Genomic DNA, 13,830 nt, shown 5'->3' on the forward strand with positions numbered 1-13,830 from the left:
AGAAATCCATTCACGCCAGTCATTTTTTGTTGCGCATTTCACCTCAATAACCAGAAATAGGAATGCACTGGTGAAGAAAATGGGGCAAAATCCAGTTCTTACCGTTGGCCTTTCACAGGATATTGGACGTAAAGGCGGAGAAGGAAAACGGGTGTAGTGCGGCATGTTGCAAAAGCAGGTGGCAGCTTGTCTGCCTACTTGTATAGCCCAGGACGCCTCTTTTCCGGCTAGGGTCCTCTGGCCCTCATTCATCTAGTGACTGTCGTTTGGTCAAGCAATGGCCTCGGTTTTCGTCTATGGTCATCTTGATATTACCACGCTCTGTTCCGTTGCGAACCAGATTGTACGCGATAACGGTGTAGGCCGCCTTGGAGCTTCGTATTCGAAAGGCATCATAAGATTTCCTGCATCGTAGAGAAAGCATTGCTCAAATCATCCAGTGGGTATCGTCTCATACGGTCTCAATATACCTTCTTACCTCCCAGTCCGTAACGGCCTCATCCCATAATCGTAACTCATGTTCTCTGGTACCACCATAATGCTCGACAAACTCGTCACCAAACACTTCCCGGGCGACACTGCCCTTCGCCATGAATCGTGCCGTGCTATCTCTGAGGTTCTTGGGTAGTCGTTCTCCCTTGTCATTGAGACTCCCGACTTCTTCACCTTTACCGAGTGGTGGCAGTTTAATCTCTAGTTTCTTCTCTATGCCTCTCCAGCCGAGAGCGACGATAGTGGCCAGTACTAAAGAGGGATTGGCATCCGCGCCGCAGACTCGTACTTCGAATCTCGTGGATTTTGCGGATGCTGTCGGAGGGGCGATCAACCGAACAGACGCAGCTCGATGTTCAAGACCCCAAGAAACCGTGACTGGAGCCCAGAAGTTCTCAACCAGCCGCTTGTAGGAGTTGATTGTGGGTGCAATGATTGGCATGACATCAGCAAGACCATCTAGTAGTCCTGCCAGAAAATGTCGACCCAGGTCCGACACATACTCGAGGTCCTTATAAGGAGGGTTAGGGTCCTTCTCACCGCGATAGAAGAGATTCTTTCCCGAGACCTTGTCCACGATGGAGCAATGCATGTGTCCACTGTTACCGGGCAGCCCTTCTTTGGGCTTGGCCATAAATGTGGGCGTAATACCGTACTTGCTTCCCATGGCTTTGACCACGTACTTGAACAAGCTTGCCCGGTCAGCCATCTCAGTGACTTCGCCAAACTCCAGGGCCGCTTCAAAGACTCCCGGCCCTGATTCTGTATGCCAGCCTTCCACATTACATCTGAACTGTTCACAGGTGTTGAAAATGCTGTAGAACCAATCTTGATTGTGTATGGGATCTGTTAGGGAGTAGCCGAACATCCCCTGAGTCAGGTGCGGTAGGGCGTGGACGGGATTATTCTGGAGGAAAGGAGCTGTAGTGGAAGAGGAATTATGGCTCGTCTGGATCGACTCGTCTCTGGGAGCCCGATATGTGAAGAACTCGTACTCTGCGCCAGCCATGGCTCCATAGCCAGCAGTGTGCAGGTTCGCAACAGCCGTCCGTAGCAGACTTCGGGGACAGGCACAGACGGGTTTGTCGGTGTCCGGGTCGTAGAAACTGACGAGGAAGAAAGGTACGTTGTTCTCCCAGGGGATGCGCCGGTAGCTGGACAGGTCTACCTTGGCAACCAAATCCTTGTATCCATTCTCTTTATTGCTGATCTCAAGTTCGCGGAAGTAGGTCATATCGTGCATATCCCAGCCGAAGACGACGCTGCAGAAGCCGAAGCCATCTTTGGCAACGGAAAGGAACTTCTTCTTGGAGACCAACTTGCCTCGGAGGATCCCTGTGGAGGTTAGCAGGCGGCAGGAGAAGAAGGGACTGGGGCGCGTGCCGTCGATGTCAATGCCGGCCAGCTTGATCTTTGTATCCGAGGCTAGTGCAGTCTCCAACTCGTCCAGAGTCAGTATTTCACCGTCCTTCTTGCTGGCCATGGCGAGGGCTGAGGCGACAAAGAAGAGTACGAGCGGAGACGCAGCTGCGCAGAGGAGATACAAAGGAGGCAGGACCAAGCGTCCAGCACTGGACCTTGTAGGTTGCGTCTCCCAGAAAGCGGGGGAGATGATTGGTGTCGTTGCAGGTGCTTGTTCCTTTATTGGGACGGGCTAGTGAAGCTGGGCTGCGAGGTGGAGGTGGCGCTGATAAGCTCTCTTTGAAGCTCCATTCAAGCGGAGGGCCCTACCCAGCACAGAGTACCCAGTAGAATGCACCCCAGCGCAGGCAGCTCGGTGTGGACATACCGAGCATCCAGAGACAGGAACAAGGAACTATGCACATTAGTGTATACTGTAATACTTACGTATTGTCGGTACCTATGGCCGATAAGGCTGCACACGCAGGGGAAATGTACCAAGTATCATCTTCACTCGAGATCTGGCTGCGGGTGTAGCTACTTATAAGAGCAATCGGCCATGTGCTCCGATCGACAGGTCTGCGCAGAAGCTCTCGGGTGAAGCTTGAAAAATCCCCCATTGGGCATGAGATTTTACTGGGTATGTCTGGCGGGTTGCGTCGGAGAAGGACAGAGAGAGGAGCCCGGAGCCCAAGAGGCCCAAGAGCCCATACCACATGCCACTATCAACACCACCATCATCACCATTACCTACCAACAACACCCACCAACAGCAGCGTATTTGATTTATATAAGGAGATCCCCCGACTGACATTCTATTTTGCTCGACTCTCTCTTCGCTCTTGGTACAACATCATCTGCAAATTCAAAGTCCGACTTATTCACTTTGCCTCTCCCCCGCGGCCCGCTCTTCGTTGACTGCACTGTCGCTCTCCAACCCTTGGGCAAGAAGAAGTAGGCAAACAGCAAGCATGACTACTGAATCAAAGCCTGGCCGACTCGCTGGCAAAAATGCCATCATCACTGGAGCTGCTGGCGGCATAGGTCTGGAAACGACAATCCTCTTCGCCAAAGAAGGCGCCTCCGTCCTCATGGCCGACATTTCCGAACCCGCCCTAGCAAAGGCCCTCGCTAAAGTCAAGGAACTCGTCCCCAACCACCCTCGTCTGGAGACCATCAAGTGCGACGTGTCCAAGGAATCCGATGTTCAGGCAGCGGTCGAATCTCAAGACCGACATGGCGGCATCGACATCATGTTCAACAACGCTGGCATCATGCACGCCCAGGACGACGACGCCATCAACACGCCCGAGCAAATCTGGGACCTGACTCACGCGATCAACGTCAAGGGTGTATGGTATGGAAGCAAGCACGCCGTACTATCCATGCGAAGACACCAGAAGAAAAAGGGCTCCGTGATCAACGTCGCGAGCTTCGTCGCGTTGGTGGGCGCGGCCACACCCCAACTCGCCTACACAGCCTCCAAAGGCGCCGTATTAGCCATGACGCGCGAACTGGCAATTGTCCACGCCCGGGAAAACATCAGATTCAACTCCCTGTGCCCGGGACCCTTGAACACGCCATTGTTGCAGGACTGGTTGGGTGACGATTTGCAAAAGAGACATAGGCGCGAAGTGCATTTTCCCATGGGTCGGTTTGGTGAGGCGATCGAGCAGGCCCAGGCGGTGCTGTTCTTGGCTAGTGATGAGAGTAGCTTTGTCAATGCGACTGAGTTTGTGGTCGACGGCGGGTTGAGCAGGGCATATGTGACAGGGGAGGGGCCGCCAGCTGCGGCGCCAGTAAACAATGTGCACTGGTAAGCCAACAGAAGGGAACATGGTGGCAGGCACAATGCTGGAAGCGAGCAGTGCAACTGAGAGACAAGTCTTATGAGCCATGAACGGAGCGGCGGATTTAGTGGCTTGTGGCATTGCTATAGAGCTTATGGATAGATCCTCCGGCTTGATAGACATTCCGAGAAGCAACGACCTTTAGCTTGAAAGAAATTGCAAATCCGCCTGTTCACAGATTGTGTAACTGCCGCCCAATCTGACACTTTCGGAGGGTCGCTGTAAACTGCAACTCACGATCTCAATGGGAGCAACAGCAATCCTGCAGACCATTATAAAGGGACGACAACGCACAACAAACCTCACAACAAACCTCACAACAAACCTCACAACAAACCTCACAACAAACCTCACAACAAACCTCACAACAAACCTCACGAGAAACCGGTTACATTGACAAGGAAGCACCTTCACGTGCTTCTGGTGAAATGAGGTATAGTGAAGATTTCTCGGGTATTGTACATACTTATGATATACAGCTGCCTCTCGCAGGAACACTTCCTCGCGAAAAGAAATCCTTCATTGCATCGAACCCCGGCGATATGAGCTGTTACTTGTAAGCCAAACGATCGTGGACCGAACATTCTAGATTCCAATGACAATTGAAATCTATTGTCCGGGATGAAATTCATCGCTGATGAGCCCCCGTTTTTCTGCCCCGCGTCATCTGTGCTGGAAGTGCTGATCCAACGCATCCGCAACCTGCTTTGGCATTGCGGCGTCCTATTCATCCCCACCATTGTCCTTCTGACCGTCACTTTGACGTCCAGAAGCGGAACGTGGAAATCCTCTGTGCAGGTTGGGAACGGGGGGGTCCTTCAGTGAGGGTGTCAAGGAAGTGCAGAGAAATATCTTCCTAAACATGACATGGTGAATGGTCAATAATTTATGGTGCCCATTTCAATAAGATCCTTTGCTCCGTTGGAGAAAAGACCTTGCGTGTCCAGCTTCATCTTGCCACGGCTCCCCTCAAAGCTGACGAACATAAAGCCTTCCAGCGTTATTAATCTTCTCGTAGATGCAAATGGATAATAGATTGCTTTGCTGATGGCCCGCCCAATGCTTGAACCAAGTCCTCTCGACGATTTGCTTGTGGAAGAGGATGTTTGTGTACGTTCCATCATGAAGGCAGGCTCCTCCAGTTGCTGCACAAACTTCTGGTCCATTTGAAAGCGATAGGGTGCGACGAGGTGTTCCCTCGGCTTCAGAAAAGGTAGAGGCCGGCGTACCTGCACCGCTAACTTCACCACGCCATCTACTGACACGAGATCGATTGCTTTGATGAACCTTAATGATCGCATCATAATAAGCCAGCCAACAGCTGAGAAGACAAAAATCCCTAGCCGGTGTGCGACTGGTACGAACCAGGGTAGCTCCGAGTCACCTTCCCAAGCCCAGATATTTCCGTAGGCAAGAAGACCAGCGATCGCAAGAGCGCTGCTTCCCATGATAAATGACGCGGCGTAGATTCCGAAATGAGAGGGAGGTCTGTATATGGCTGTTTGACCCGCCTCGTATAGTTTTTGCGCATACCATTGCTTTCTCGCTAGCTCAGGAGGCAGTTCTCTGATGAACTGCGACGCTGGTCCTCCAAGTACAGGTATGCTTGGTTGTTGACTTTTACCGAGCCGCGTCGACGGTCCTTTTGACGCGGGAACACTCGCTTTTGAAGTAGGGCTTTGGGAAGAGGCTTTCGGGATCCCTTTGGAGCTGCTGGCCGTGGCCGAGGAAGAGGAGGTCGCGCAACGGCGGGAGACACATAATCGGGTGACTCGAAATCGAAGGACTGGCCGGGCTGCATAGGAGAAAGCAGCCATAACTGCTGCAGGCGTACTTCACCTTTACTGGATGAGGGGAAAATGTTGGAACGAGTGGAAGGAAGGATAAACGCCGCTAAAAGACTCCCTAACCATCACCGTCAAGGACTTGCACAAAAAAATCATGAAAGGATGGCTGTCTTGAATGGCATGGTACGCTACAGTGAATCGCAGACAAAACTTCTTATTCGAACGTGATGGCACATGCAAGGCTGCGCGGTCATCGGCTCGAGGAAGGTTGAGCGAATTCCACAAGATCGCTGGTGATCTCAGAAGGTCAATATCCTACCATCATAGATATCACATTGCACCTTAAAACTGCTCTATACATGCTCTATAGAATAAGAAATTCGATGCTCATTCATGCTTCTTCTATCGTACATATTCGTTCAGTAAAAATGAGCTTCGCTGCTCATTCCTTACGATAAATTCAACATTCCAGCGCCTGTGCTCGGCCCCTTGTTTCGACTTTTGAAATAGTATGCCCAACCGGGTTGCTTATACTGGACGACATCATGTCGCCAATTCGGACATTGACGCCTGTACTTGCTCTCATATTTCATTGTTGTTGATAGGACGCCTGGATTGACAGTTTCCGGGCACAGTTTCAGCTTTAAAGGTGGAGGCCGCCAGCGCCCTGCTGGATTGCCTCGAGAAGCTGGGGAGAGACATTCTGTCTGTTGCTCTCTTCAACCACGCCGAGTAACTTGACGAAGAAATCTTGACGCAGGACCTCCATCAGGATATCTTTGTTATCAATCATGTGTGAAGCAGCGTATCGCAAGATGCCACCGTATGGCTCACTGCCACCGTTTTCTTGCAAGAACTGAGTCTCAATATGAAGCAATGAAGAAGTCGTCACTGCATTCCAGTCATAAGGAGCCACTCTGACGATGAAGTCGAATAAGCGTGCCTGGGAGATTGTGACAAGCTGCATGCCCTTCTTGGTTTTCACATCTCGTTTCGATTTCGACATTGAGGTCCATTCAAAGAGGATTGTGTACACATCAGGATCGTGGAATACTCTGCGCCAAAGCAAGCCTTGCCCCTGTGCTTCAGCAAAGCTACGGCCGGCAGATAGTACCGTCGTGCTATTTTGACTGTCAACAGCAAGTAACGCTTCGATCACTTCCAGTGACCGTTCTGCAACCTCAGTGCTTTCCGACGACAGCCAAATCGTGAATTGACATTGAACAAGGCTGGAACTCGTCGCAACGAATGAGGCACCGCTGGGTGAGTCCGCAGCCTTCCGCAGATATGCAAGGCAAAGTAGCTGTATCGAAACAACAGGCGAAGTTAGGCCTTCTTGGAGCTTCTCTGCTGATATCACGGATCTCAACTCGTCAAACGGCAGTAGTGAGATGACTTGCTCCAATAGTCGAGTAAGCGGTCGAGGATCTTGTTGGAGAGTCTGCAAAAGCTCTTCGCCGGTGCCTAGCACCCGCCAAAGTAGGTCCTTTGGTGAAGTAGAAGTAAGATTTCTTTCGGCACGTTTTAGAAGTTCTTCATCAAGTGGCAATTCGGGCTGTGCTTCGACCGCAGCGAGATGCGCAAAGACTTCAGGAAACAGTTTGTCTGTGTCCTCCACTAAGGCGTCCATGATGATTAGCTTGCAACCGACTCGTCAGCAAAAGAAGAAGTTGAAGGCATGGTAACACCTCGTTGTAATCTGCAAATAAATTGAAAGGCGAGTTACGAATCTTCTGGCAGCCTTGCCTCCCCTCGTTCGCCCAGACTTGCCCCGCCACAAGCGGCGCTAACTGTTTCAAGTTGGTCAATCAAAACGTTGCCAAGGTTGCCCGCATCGCGTCTCACAGGCCGCCCTCCACGTTCCATACCGACTGAGACTCCGCATCTCTCAATCTTGAATAATTTCACCTTGTTACTCAACACTTCATCCTCTGCGTTCCGGCCGGTGGTGCGATTGGTAATATGGCAGAACCCTCTAAGAATCCCCTGCTGTCCTCGAAACCTTCAGAAAGTGACCTCACCGTCTCTCTTCATCCTCTTGTTCTCCTCACCATATCCGATCAAGTCACAAGGCATTCGGTGCGAAAACAGCCGGGTCCTGTAGTGGGCGCGCTTCTTGGACAGCAAAGAGGCAGGGACATTACAGTGGAATATGCTTTTCCTGCTGCAATTGTGAAAGGCCCAGAGGGGCAATGGCGGTTCAACTTTGAGTGGATGGAAACGAGGATACAGCAATGTGAGTGACGGTCAGGCTATTTCTGGGCCAAACTGTCTAACACCGAGCAGACATGGCCGTTCATAAATTACCCGCACTTGGATTTGTTGGCTGGTTCACCCTATGTCCGCGTGAAGGCCCCTTGCCCGAATTCGTGCATCTCCAGAAACAAGCCATCGATTTCTGCAACGACAATGCCATTCTCCTAGCTTTACACCCTGAAGCTATCCAACCAGGCGACACAGGTGGAGGGAAACTGCCCATCACGATTTACGAGAGCGTCGACGACCGCGAACAGCCCAAGGATGATGGTGACAGAGAAGAGGGGTCAATGCAAATTGACGGAGACGAAACATCAATCACCAAGTTCCGCCAACTACCGTACACAATTGAGACGGATGAGACAGAAATGATTGCAATAGATTATGTGGCTAAAGGGGCTGGTGGCGCAGCGGCAGTCGACGATGCACAGCCCAGGGAGCCCGCTTCAAAACCCGTCGAACCACCTCCAACAGACAAGAAGGGCAAAAGGCGAGCAGACCCAGGTTCAGAGACATCCGACGTACAAGAAATAAACGGCGTGGAGGAGCCAATTAAGACGCTCACACCGGAAGAAGAAGACCAAATCGCCGGTATAACGACACGTCTCAACGGCGTAAAGATGCTCCAGTCTCGCCTTGCCCTCTTGAGAAAGTTTATCCAATCCCTTCCGCCCTCGTATATCTCTGCCTCAGGCACTAACGGCGTGCCTATTTCACTGACCCCAACAAGTCCGGACCCGTCTCATCTCCCTCACCTACGCCACATCCATGCCCTCCTCACACGCCTCTCTCTCCTCACTCCGCCCACGGAAGCTACCCAACATCAGCGGCCTTTAGCGTCCGCTTCCCTCGCGCAATCTAACGACGTCTCACTCGTCACCCTCCTCTCTCTTCTAGGTCAAGACATCCAGGCACTCTCAGAGCTCGGGCGCAAGTCAGTTACAGTGGAGGCGAACAAGGGTAGTTCGCGAGGCAAGCACCAACAGCAAGGAGGACCGAAAGGTGCAGGTGGAGGCGGACCAGGGATGGGACGAGGCGGACCGAGTGGCTTCGTGGGCATAGGCGAAGGCGATGTCCTATTTGCCGGCGCTGCGGGCGTGAACAGTGCAGGGGCGTCGGCGATGATCTAACAAAGTCGTCGTTAAGCCATCAGTTCCCTGAGATAGTGGCCACAGTTGGAGGGAGGATTGAACAAGGGTCGGGGGACTAATCAGGCGAACGATGTCAGCCCAAGGGGATTGCGGTAATGGCCGACGTATGAGGAGAAAATACCTTGTAGCAATAGCATAGCGACGGCGTTGCAAGAACGAGGCATGGGGCAAGGTACGGCTCTATTGTGCCGTGCCGGGAGCGGAAAACGAGACACTGAAAGACCTCTAGGATCATAATTAAACTGGCTGAATGAAATGATGTATCTTATCTTCAAGTGGTCATGCCTTGGTCTAGTTCACTGAGCTCATGCAAATAAGTACACGGATATAGTACTTGAGGCTCTCGGCATTATCAATTAGTTGATCACACTTCAAGCGTATCTCCCGTGTTTCCTGTTGGAGGAAAAGATGGCTCCTTTCGGTGTTTTGAGGACCGATCCCCGTGTTCTTTTAGGCTTACAAAAATCCTCCGCACGCATGTATTGCCCTTCGGCTATGTGCCAATTCGCTTTATACCCATCTGACACCTTCCATCGTCGCTGCATAACAAGATGGCCGCCCATAGTAATGACATGAGAAATATTTCTCGGGAAAGGAGTGATATAAATGGTCCCCCAAGTTTTGTTGGACATAAATGAAAGGTCGTCAAGTGTTGCTGTGAGAGCACGTCATATGTGTTGGGAAAAAATACGTTGAGTCCTCTGGTCCTCCTCTGACAGAAGGATCAGTTCGAGATCTCCTGGCGTCAATGTCCTGAACGCCTACGCTGCTGGGGTCATCAAAGAATGAGTGTCGGACGTGTGCTGTGCATAAATGCAAACCGAAACAAAATAACGGCGAAAACAAGACCGACTCAGCGGACATAGTTAAGTAACAAGAACATCCGCCGGCCGTTGTCTCCTGTGAAAAAGGGGTATTCGGAATTTCTTCCTCGGAGGTTCCTGGGCCGCATTCTCCGCTGCTGGTGTTGTCGAAGTCGGAGGATATGGCGTCCTCGGTACATCGGCTGAGGGCATTGGAGGCGTCGAGCCGGTAGAGAAACTCCTGCCTTCGGTCGTCATACTTTTCTTTTTGCGAATAGTCTTCATCAGTCTGCTTATATGAGGTTGCTTCTGTTCCTCGGGTGGAGGCGACTCAGGTGGAGGTGGAGGAAGACTTTTATTCAAGTCTGGAGCTGAAAATCTGATTGGGCGAGACTGCTCCATCGATTTGGTGCTGCCACTTGGAGGTCGTGATGATCCGTCCGTCACAACTCGCAGCGTCTTCTTAATGGCTTCTGCTTCGGTCGAGAGTTTGCTTGCTTCTAGAGATCCGTGAACGCCACCAGAAGAAGTGGTCCGGCTTTTGCTAGTCACCGTGTTTGATTCGTTTCGGAGGCTACTGCCAGGTTTCTTGGTGCTATTAACTGATTTCCGGGCTGCGTCGGAGAAACGTCGCGCGGTTTCGCCAGGAGTAATTCCGGCACTCGTCAAGGGCGTTGAATAGTCAGTGGCGGTTATGGTACCGCGGTGAGAAACTTCCGATGGTGTCGCAGAGTCGTCTTGTATGTCGAGGAATTGGTGAGTCACACTGATTGCGGCTTCGACGTTCTGAACCCGGTCGGGTTTCCGCTCACGTTTGGCACTGGGCTGCGTCGCTGCTTTGCCTTCTTGAATCTGGGCAGCAATATATTTGAGAGGGTCATCCGACATATCGTCCGAGTGTGGCACATTGGCCAATACCAAGGCGCACACACGTTTCAATTCTCCCTCTTCTTGCGCGGTAAGTGCCTGGCGATCGATGAGAGGTGAGTCCGGAATAAAATGGGGATCATCGTCGTCGCCTCGATACTTTTTCGGTATCAAAGCCTGTTGAGAGGTCAGTAAATATGGTCTGAGTCCGGTATTGGGGGAGACCTACCGAAGCATTCGTCTGAAGCCCAAGTTTCTTATTCATTGCGCCTGTGACGGTGGAGTTACGACTAGATTGGGAAGAATGGAAGGCAGAGGAGGAAAAGTGTTGGAGCAGCCTCGGGTCAACTCGTCGTCTGGTCACTTTGGAAGGCCAAGGCTGAAGGTGCTTCTCGACTCTTTTCACAGCATATCGCCTCGGAAGGCAAATTTCGAATTTGTCCTCGCCTACGGAAGGTTGCGTCCGAAAGTAATAAAAGCGAGATAAGTACTCGGAGCTTGTGAAACCTGAGGGAGGTGGCTTGATGTACAGGACGGTCAAAGAGCAATGACAGGAACAGAACGAAGGTCAGCCAGACGCGACCAGGGAAAGATAAGGATGTCTGGAGAGCAGTGATATTATTATTATTACTCGTATGCAGGCCATGAGTATCGCGGCCTGTGAACGATGGATGGCAGTCAGCGTGAGGTTTCAGCTTCAAGCTGACTTGATGAAGGCGAATTCTGTGAGTGGGCCACGTTCGCATACGGCCATGTAGCCTTAGGTGCCATGGAGGGGGGTGGGAGCACTCAGCGCATTCAGCAAGGGGTCTGAGGCCAGCCATCCTGTCATCCACGCGAATGGCTGTTTGACCAGTGGGATGTGAGGTTAGCAGCTGGCCTATCTGACCCCAAACCAGCATTTAGGAGCGTGAAAGACACTTTAGCGAAGATGGGACTTCGGGTGATCCGAAGAAGCGTGAAAGTCGAAAGTGTCGATGGAGAAAGTGATTGGAGGCGCAAATTGAAAAGAGATTGAAACGAGGAGAAAAAGGAAAGAGCCTGACGAGCCCAACCGAGTTGCAGAGCCCAAGACGCAGCCGGGGCGAGCAAGCGCAAGTAGGTGCCACCTAGAGTCCTCGGCGTGAAGCTCACTAGGGGGCCACTAGGCCTACTTTTAGTACTAGCGAGCCCAGTGCAGCTTTAGGCCAGGAACAAAGAGCGTGGCTGCCAAATCAAAGGGAGCAGCGGCAGGGTGTGGCTGGTTCCCAGTTGCAAGCACAGGTAGGTGTCTGGGTGGTCGAGCCTGGGCCTTCCCGGTTATGGCTTAGTGACGAGTGACCTAAATTACCAAAAGCATTCACCACTAACCACCTATGGCAGGTACCTACTCGCGCCTTGTACCGAGTACCTGGTACTAAATATCCTAACGGATGGCCGCGGGACAGTAATACCTAATACCCCAGTACCTGCCTCCTGGGTTCCTGGGTAGCAAAGTACCCAGTACAGAAAACTGCACAGACATAATATTATTATTACGTCGACTCTCGTACTCGGTATGGGGCACTGCACACCAAGCTGACCACCTTCAAGAGGCCTTTTCCCTCCCCTTTTCTTTCCCACTCCCCTCATCAGTGGCCATTGCTTGGTTTCTCCTAGTTTTCTGTACGGAGTACCGAGTAATGCCCATCCCATCAACTTCCGATCTTTGCTATGATATAATACCATGCCGATCAAGGACACGATCCATTGCTTCATATCTTGATTACTTCGCCAGGTTGGCCCCTGCAAGCTACGGCAAGGCTCGACCCCGCCCACAAAGCATGTAACTGAAAATCTCCGAAGCCTGTCAAATCTACCGAACACCCCAGATCACCTTCCAAACTCAACGAGCACTGCTTAATCCAGCAAATAGCCCACCATTTCAAATGTCGAGAAGCAGGTTCGCCCTGGACCATGTGGAAGCACATGTTTGGATAACTCGTACGAGGAACTTTGGTAAATCGTCAGCCATCGTCTTTGTCAGATTCGGTAACTCCAGGATCCAGCTATGGTCATGATGAGCGTAAGATTTGCCTGAACTAGGTCCTTTGAACCACTCAAGACTTTTCGTGGCATCCATGGTGCTACCGGCACATGTCTCAAATTCCCGCATAGGATCATGCCGATCAACAAAGGACGTCATGTTCCTCAAAGAGCTCTGGGTGTCGGGTTCGTGAATGTATAGGACCGTTGGTGGGTGACAATCAATTGAGCAGGCAACTGCCGCACAAGTTTTGCACAACGCACTATTCATTGCTACCATTATGAAGCTACTCGTATTCGATCGAGTGTATAAGGCCCGGGTAAACAGCAATCGTCATTGTCGCCTGAGGGCATATTTCTGATCATACAACTATAAGCCCACCATCCTACAGCAAGAGACAATAGGTTACCCTAAAATTCATGGAAAGAGGGCCAGCCTCTATTGTCCAAAACATATGTCACTGCTTTTTCTATTGATGAGCTTGATCATCTTGGTGCTCCGAAAGCCGAATCAATCAACCATGGTTCGTTGCTTGCCCACCGTGCTCTGATTCGGAGGCGGGATATTGCACACAATGACACCGCATGAAACGGCAAGTATGCTACTCTTGAAAGCGTCAAAAGAACTTCTTCATCTCAAGACTCCTTGATTTGGAGACGTTCATAATCCAGCAGATTGTCACTTCTCTTAGCAGACTCAAAGCGAAGGACGTCTTCGGCCCGACAAATGTGATTGTGTAACAAGATGAACATTATTTGGCGCACTCACTTTTTAGTCTGACTGATCTGCCCCTTCGAAGATAGCACGATCTCACAGTTTCCAGTTGAAGAGTTGGTTTTCTGAGGGCAAAGCCTGATGCGATCAAAATAAGCTGAAGACCGGGCTGGTAGACTTTAGTGCATCTCAATGGGCACAGAGCTGAACTCATCGAGGATGACGATGACACCGTAACATCTCACTCAAGCAAGTGTGATATCCTATCCGCGTTCCTTTTTCAACGAAGTTGACTGGCATCACCGCCTCATGACGATGAGTCGGTGTTTCGAGAGTGGTTATCGATAGTAGGGTCTGAGTTAGATGCCAGAACCTTCAAGAGCCTCTGAGGCATTCGACCCGGTATGCCGAGCAGAATCCTTCGCTATCAAAGGGGCGAACTCAACGTGGTCAAGCCGAGAAGGTTAACTTCTGTAGGGAAATGGACATTCATGTGCCAGGTGC

The 13,830-nt window shown here is 51.3% G+C and overlaps 6 protein-coding genes across 6 annotated transcripts; 2 read left to right on the forward strand and 4 right to left on the reverse strand.

Moving 5' to 3' along the window:
• Positions 1-451: 451 nt before the first annotated feature.
• Positions 452-1,975, reverse strand: Z519_02112 (uncharacterized protein; the record flags this gene model as incomplete). Its single annotated transcript, XM_016759869.1, has 1 exon — positions 452-1,975. The coding sequence occupies one exon, from the start codon at positions 1,973-1,975 to the stop codon at positions 452-454; it is 1,524 nt and encodes a 507-aa protein (XP_016623390.1).
• Positions 1,976-2,864: 889 nt separating this feature from the next.
• On the forward strand, positions 2,865-3,713 carry Z519_02113 (uncharacterized protein; the record flags this gene model as incomplete). Its single annotated transcript, XM_016759870.1, has 1 exon — positions 2,865-3,713. One exon carries the CDS (start codon positions 2,865-2,867, stop codon positions 3,711-3,713), a length of 849 nt encoding a protein of 282 aa, XP_016623391.1.
• A 908-nt stretch (positions 3,714-4,621) lies between these two features.
• Positions 4,622-5,560, reverse strand: Z519_02114 (uncharacterized protein; the record flags this gene model as incomplete). Its single annotated transcript, XM_016759871.1, has 1 exon — positions 4,622-5,560. One exon carries the CDS (start codon positions 5,558-5,560, stop codon positions 4,622-4,624), a length of 939 nt encoding a protein of 312 aa, XP_016623392.1.
• A 613-nt stretch (positions 5,561-6,173) lies between these two features.
• On the reverse strand, positions 6,174-7,160 carry Z519_02115 (uncharacterized protein; the record flags this gene model as incomplete). Its single annotated transcript, XM_016759872.1, has 1 exon — positions 6,174-7,160. One exon carries the CDS (start codon positions 7,158-7,160, stop codon positions 6,174-6,176), a length of 987 nt encoding a protein of 328 aa, XP_016623393.1.
• A 332-nt stretch (positions 7,161-7,492) lies between these two features.
• Positions 7,493-8,916, forward strand: Z519_02116 (uncharacterized protein; the record flags this gene model as incomplete). The annotated part of the gene is made up of 2 exons (XM_016759873.1): positions 7,493-7,766; positions 7,817-8,916. 2 exons carry the CDS (start codon positions 7,493-7,495, stop codon positions 8,914-8,916), a joined length of 1,374 nt encoding a protein of 457 aa, XP_016623394.1.
• An 887-nt stretch (positions 8,917-9,803) lies between these two features.
• On the reverse strand, positions 9,804-10,872 carry Z519_02117 (uncharacterized protein; the record flags this gene model as incomplete). Its single annotated transcript, XM_016759874.1, has 2 exons — positions 9,804-10,784; positions 10,837-10,872. The coding sequence occupies 2 exons, from the start codon at positions 10,870-10,872 to the stop codon at positions 9,804-9,806; spliced, it is 1,017 nt and encodes a 338-aa protein (XP_016623395.1).
• Positions 10,873-13,830: the final 2,958 nt, after the last annotated feature.

Source organism: Cladophialophora bantiana, assembly GCF_000835475.1.
Source record: "Cladophialophora bantiana CBS 173.52 unplaced genomic scaffold supercont1.3, whole genome shotgun sequence".
Classification (NCBI taxonomy): domain Eukaryota; kingdom Fungi; phylum Ascomycota; class Eurotiomycetes; order Chaetothyriales; family Herpotrichiellaceae; genus Cladophialophora; species Cladophialophora bantiana.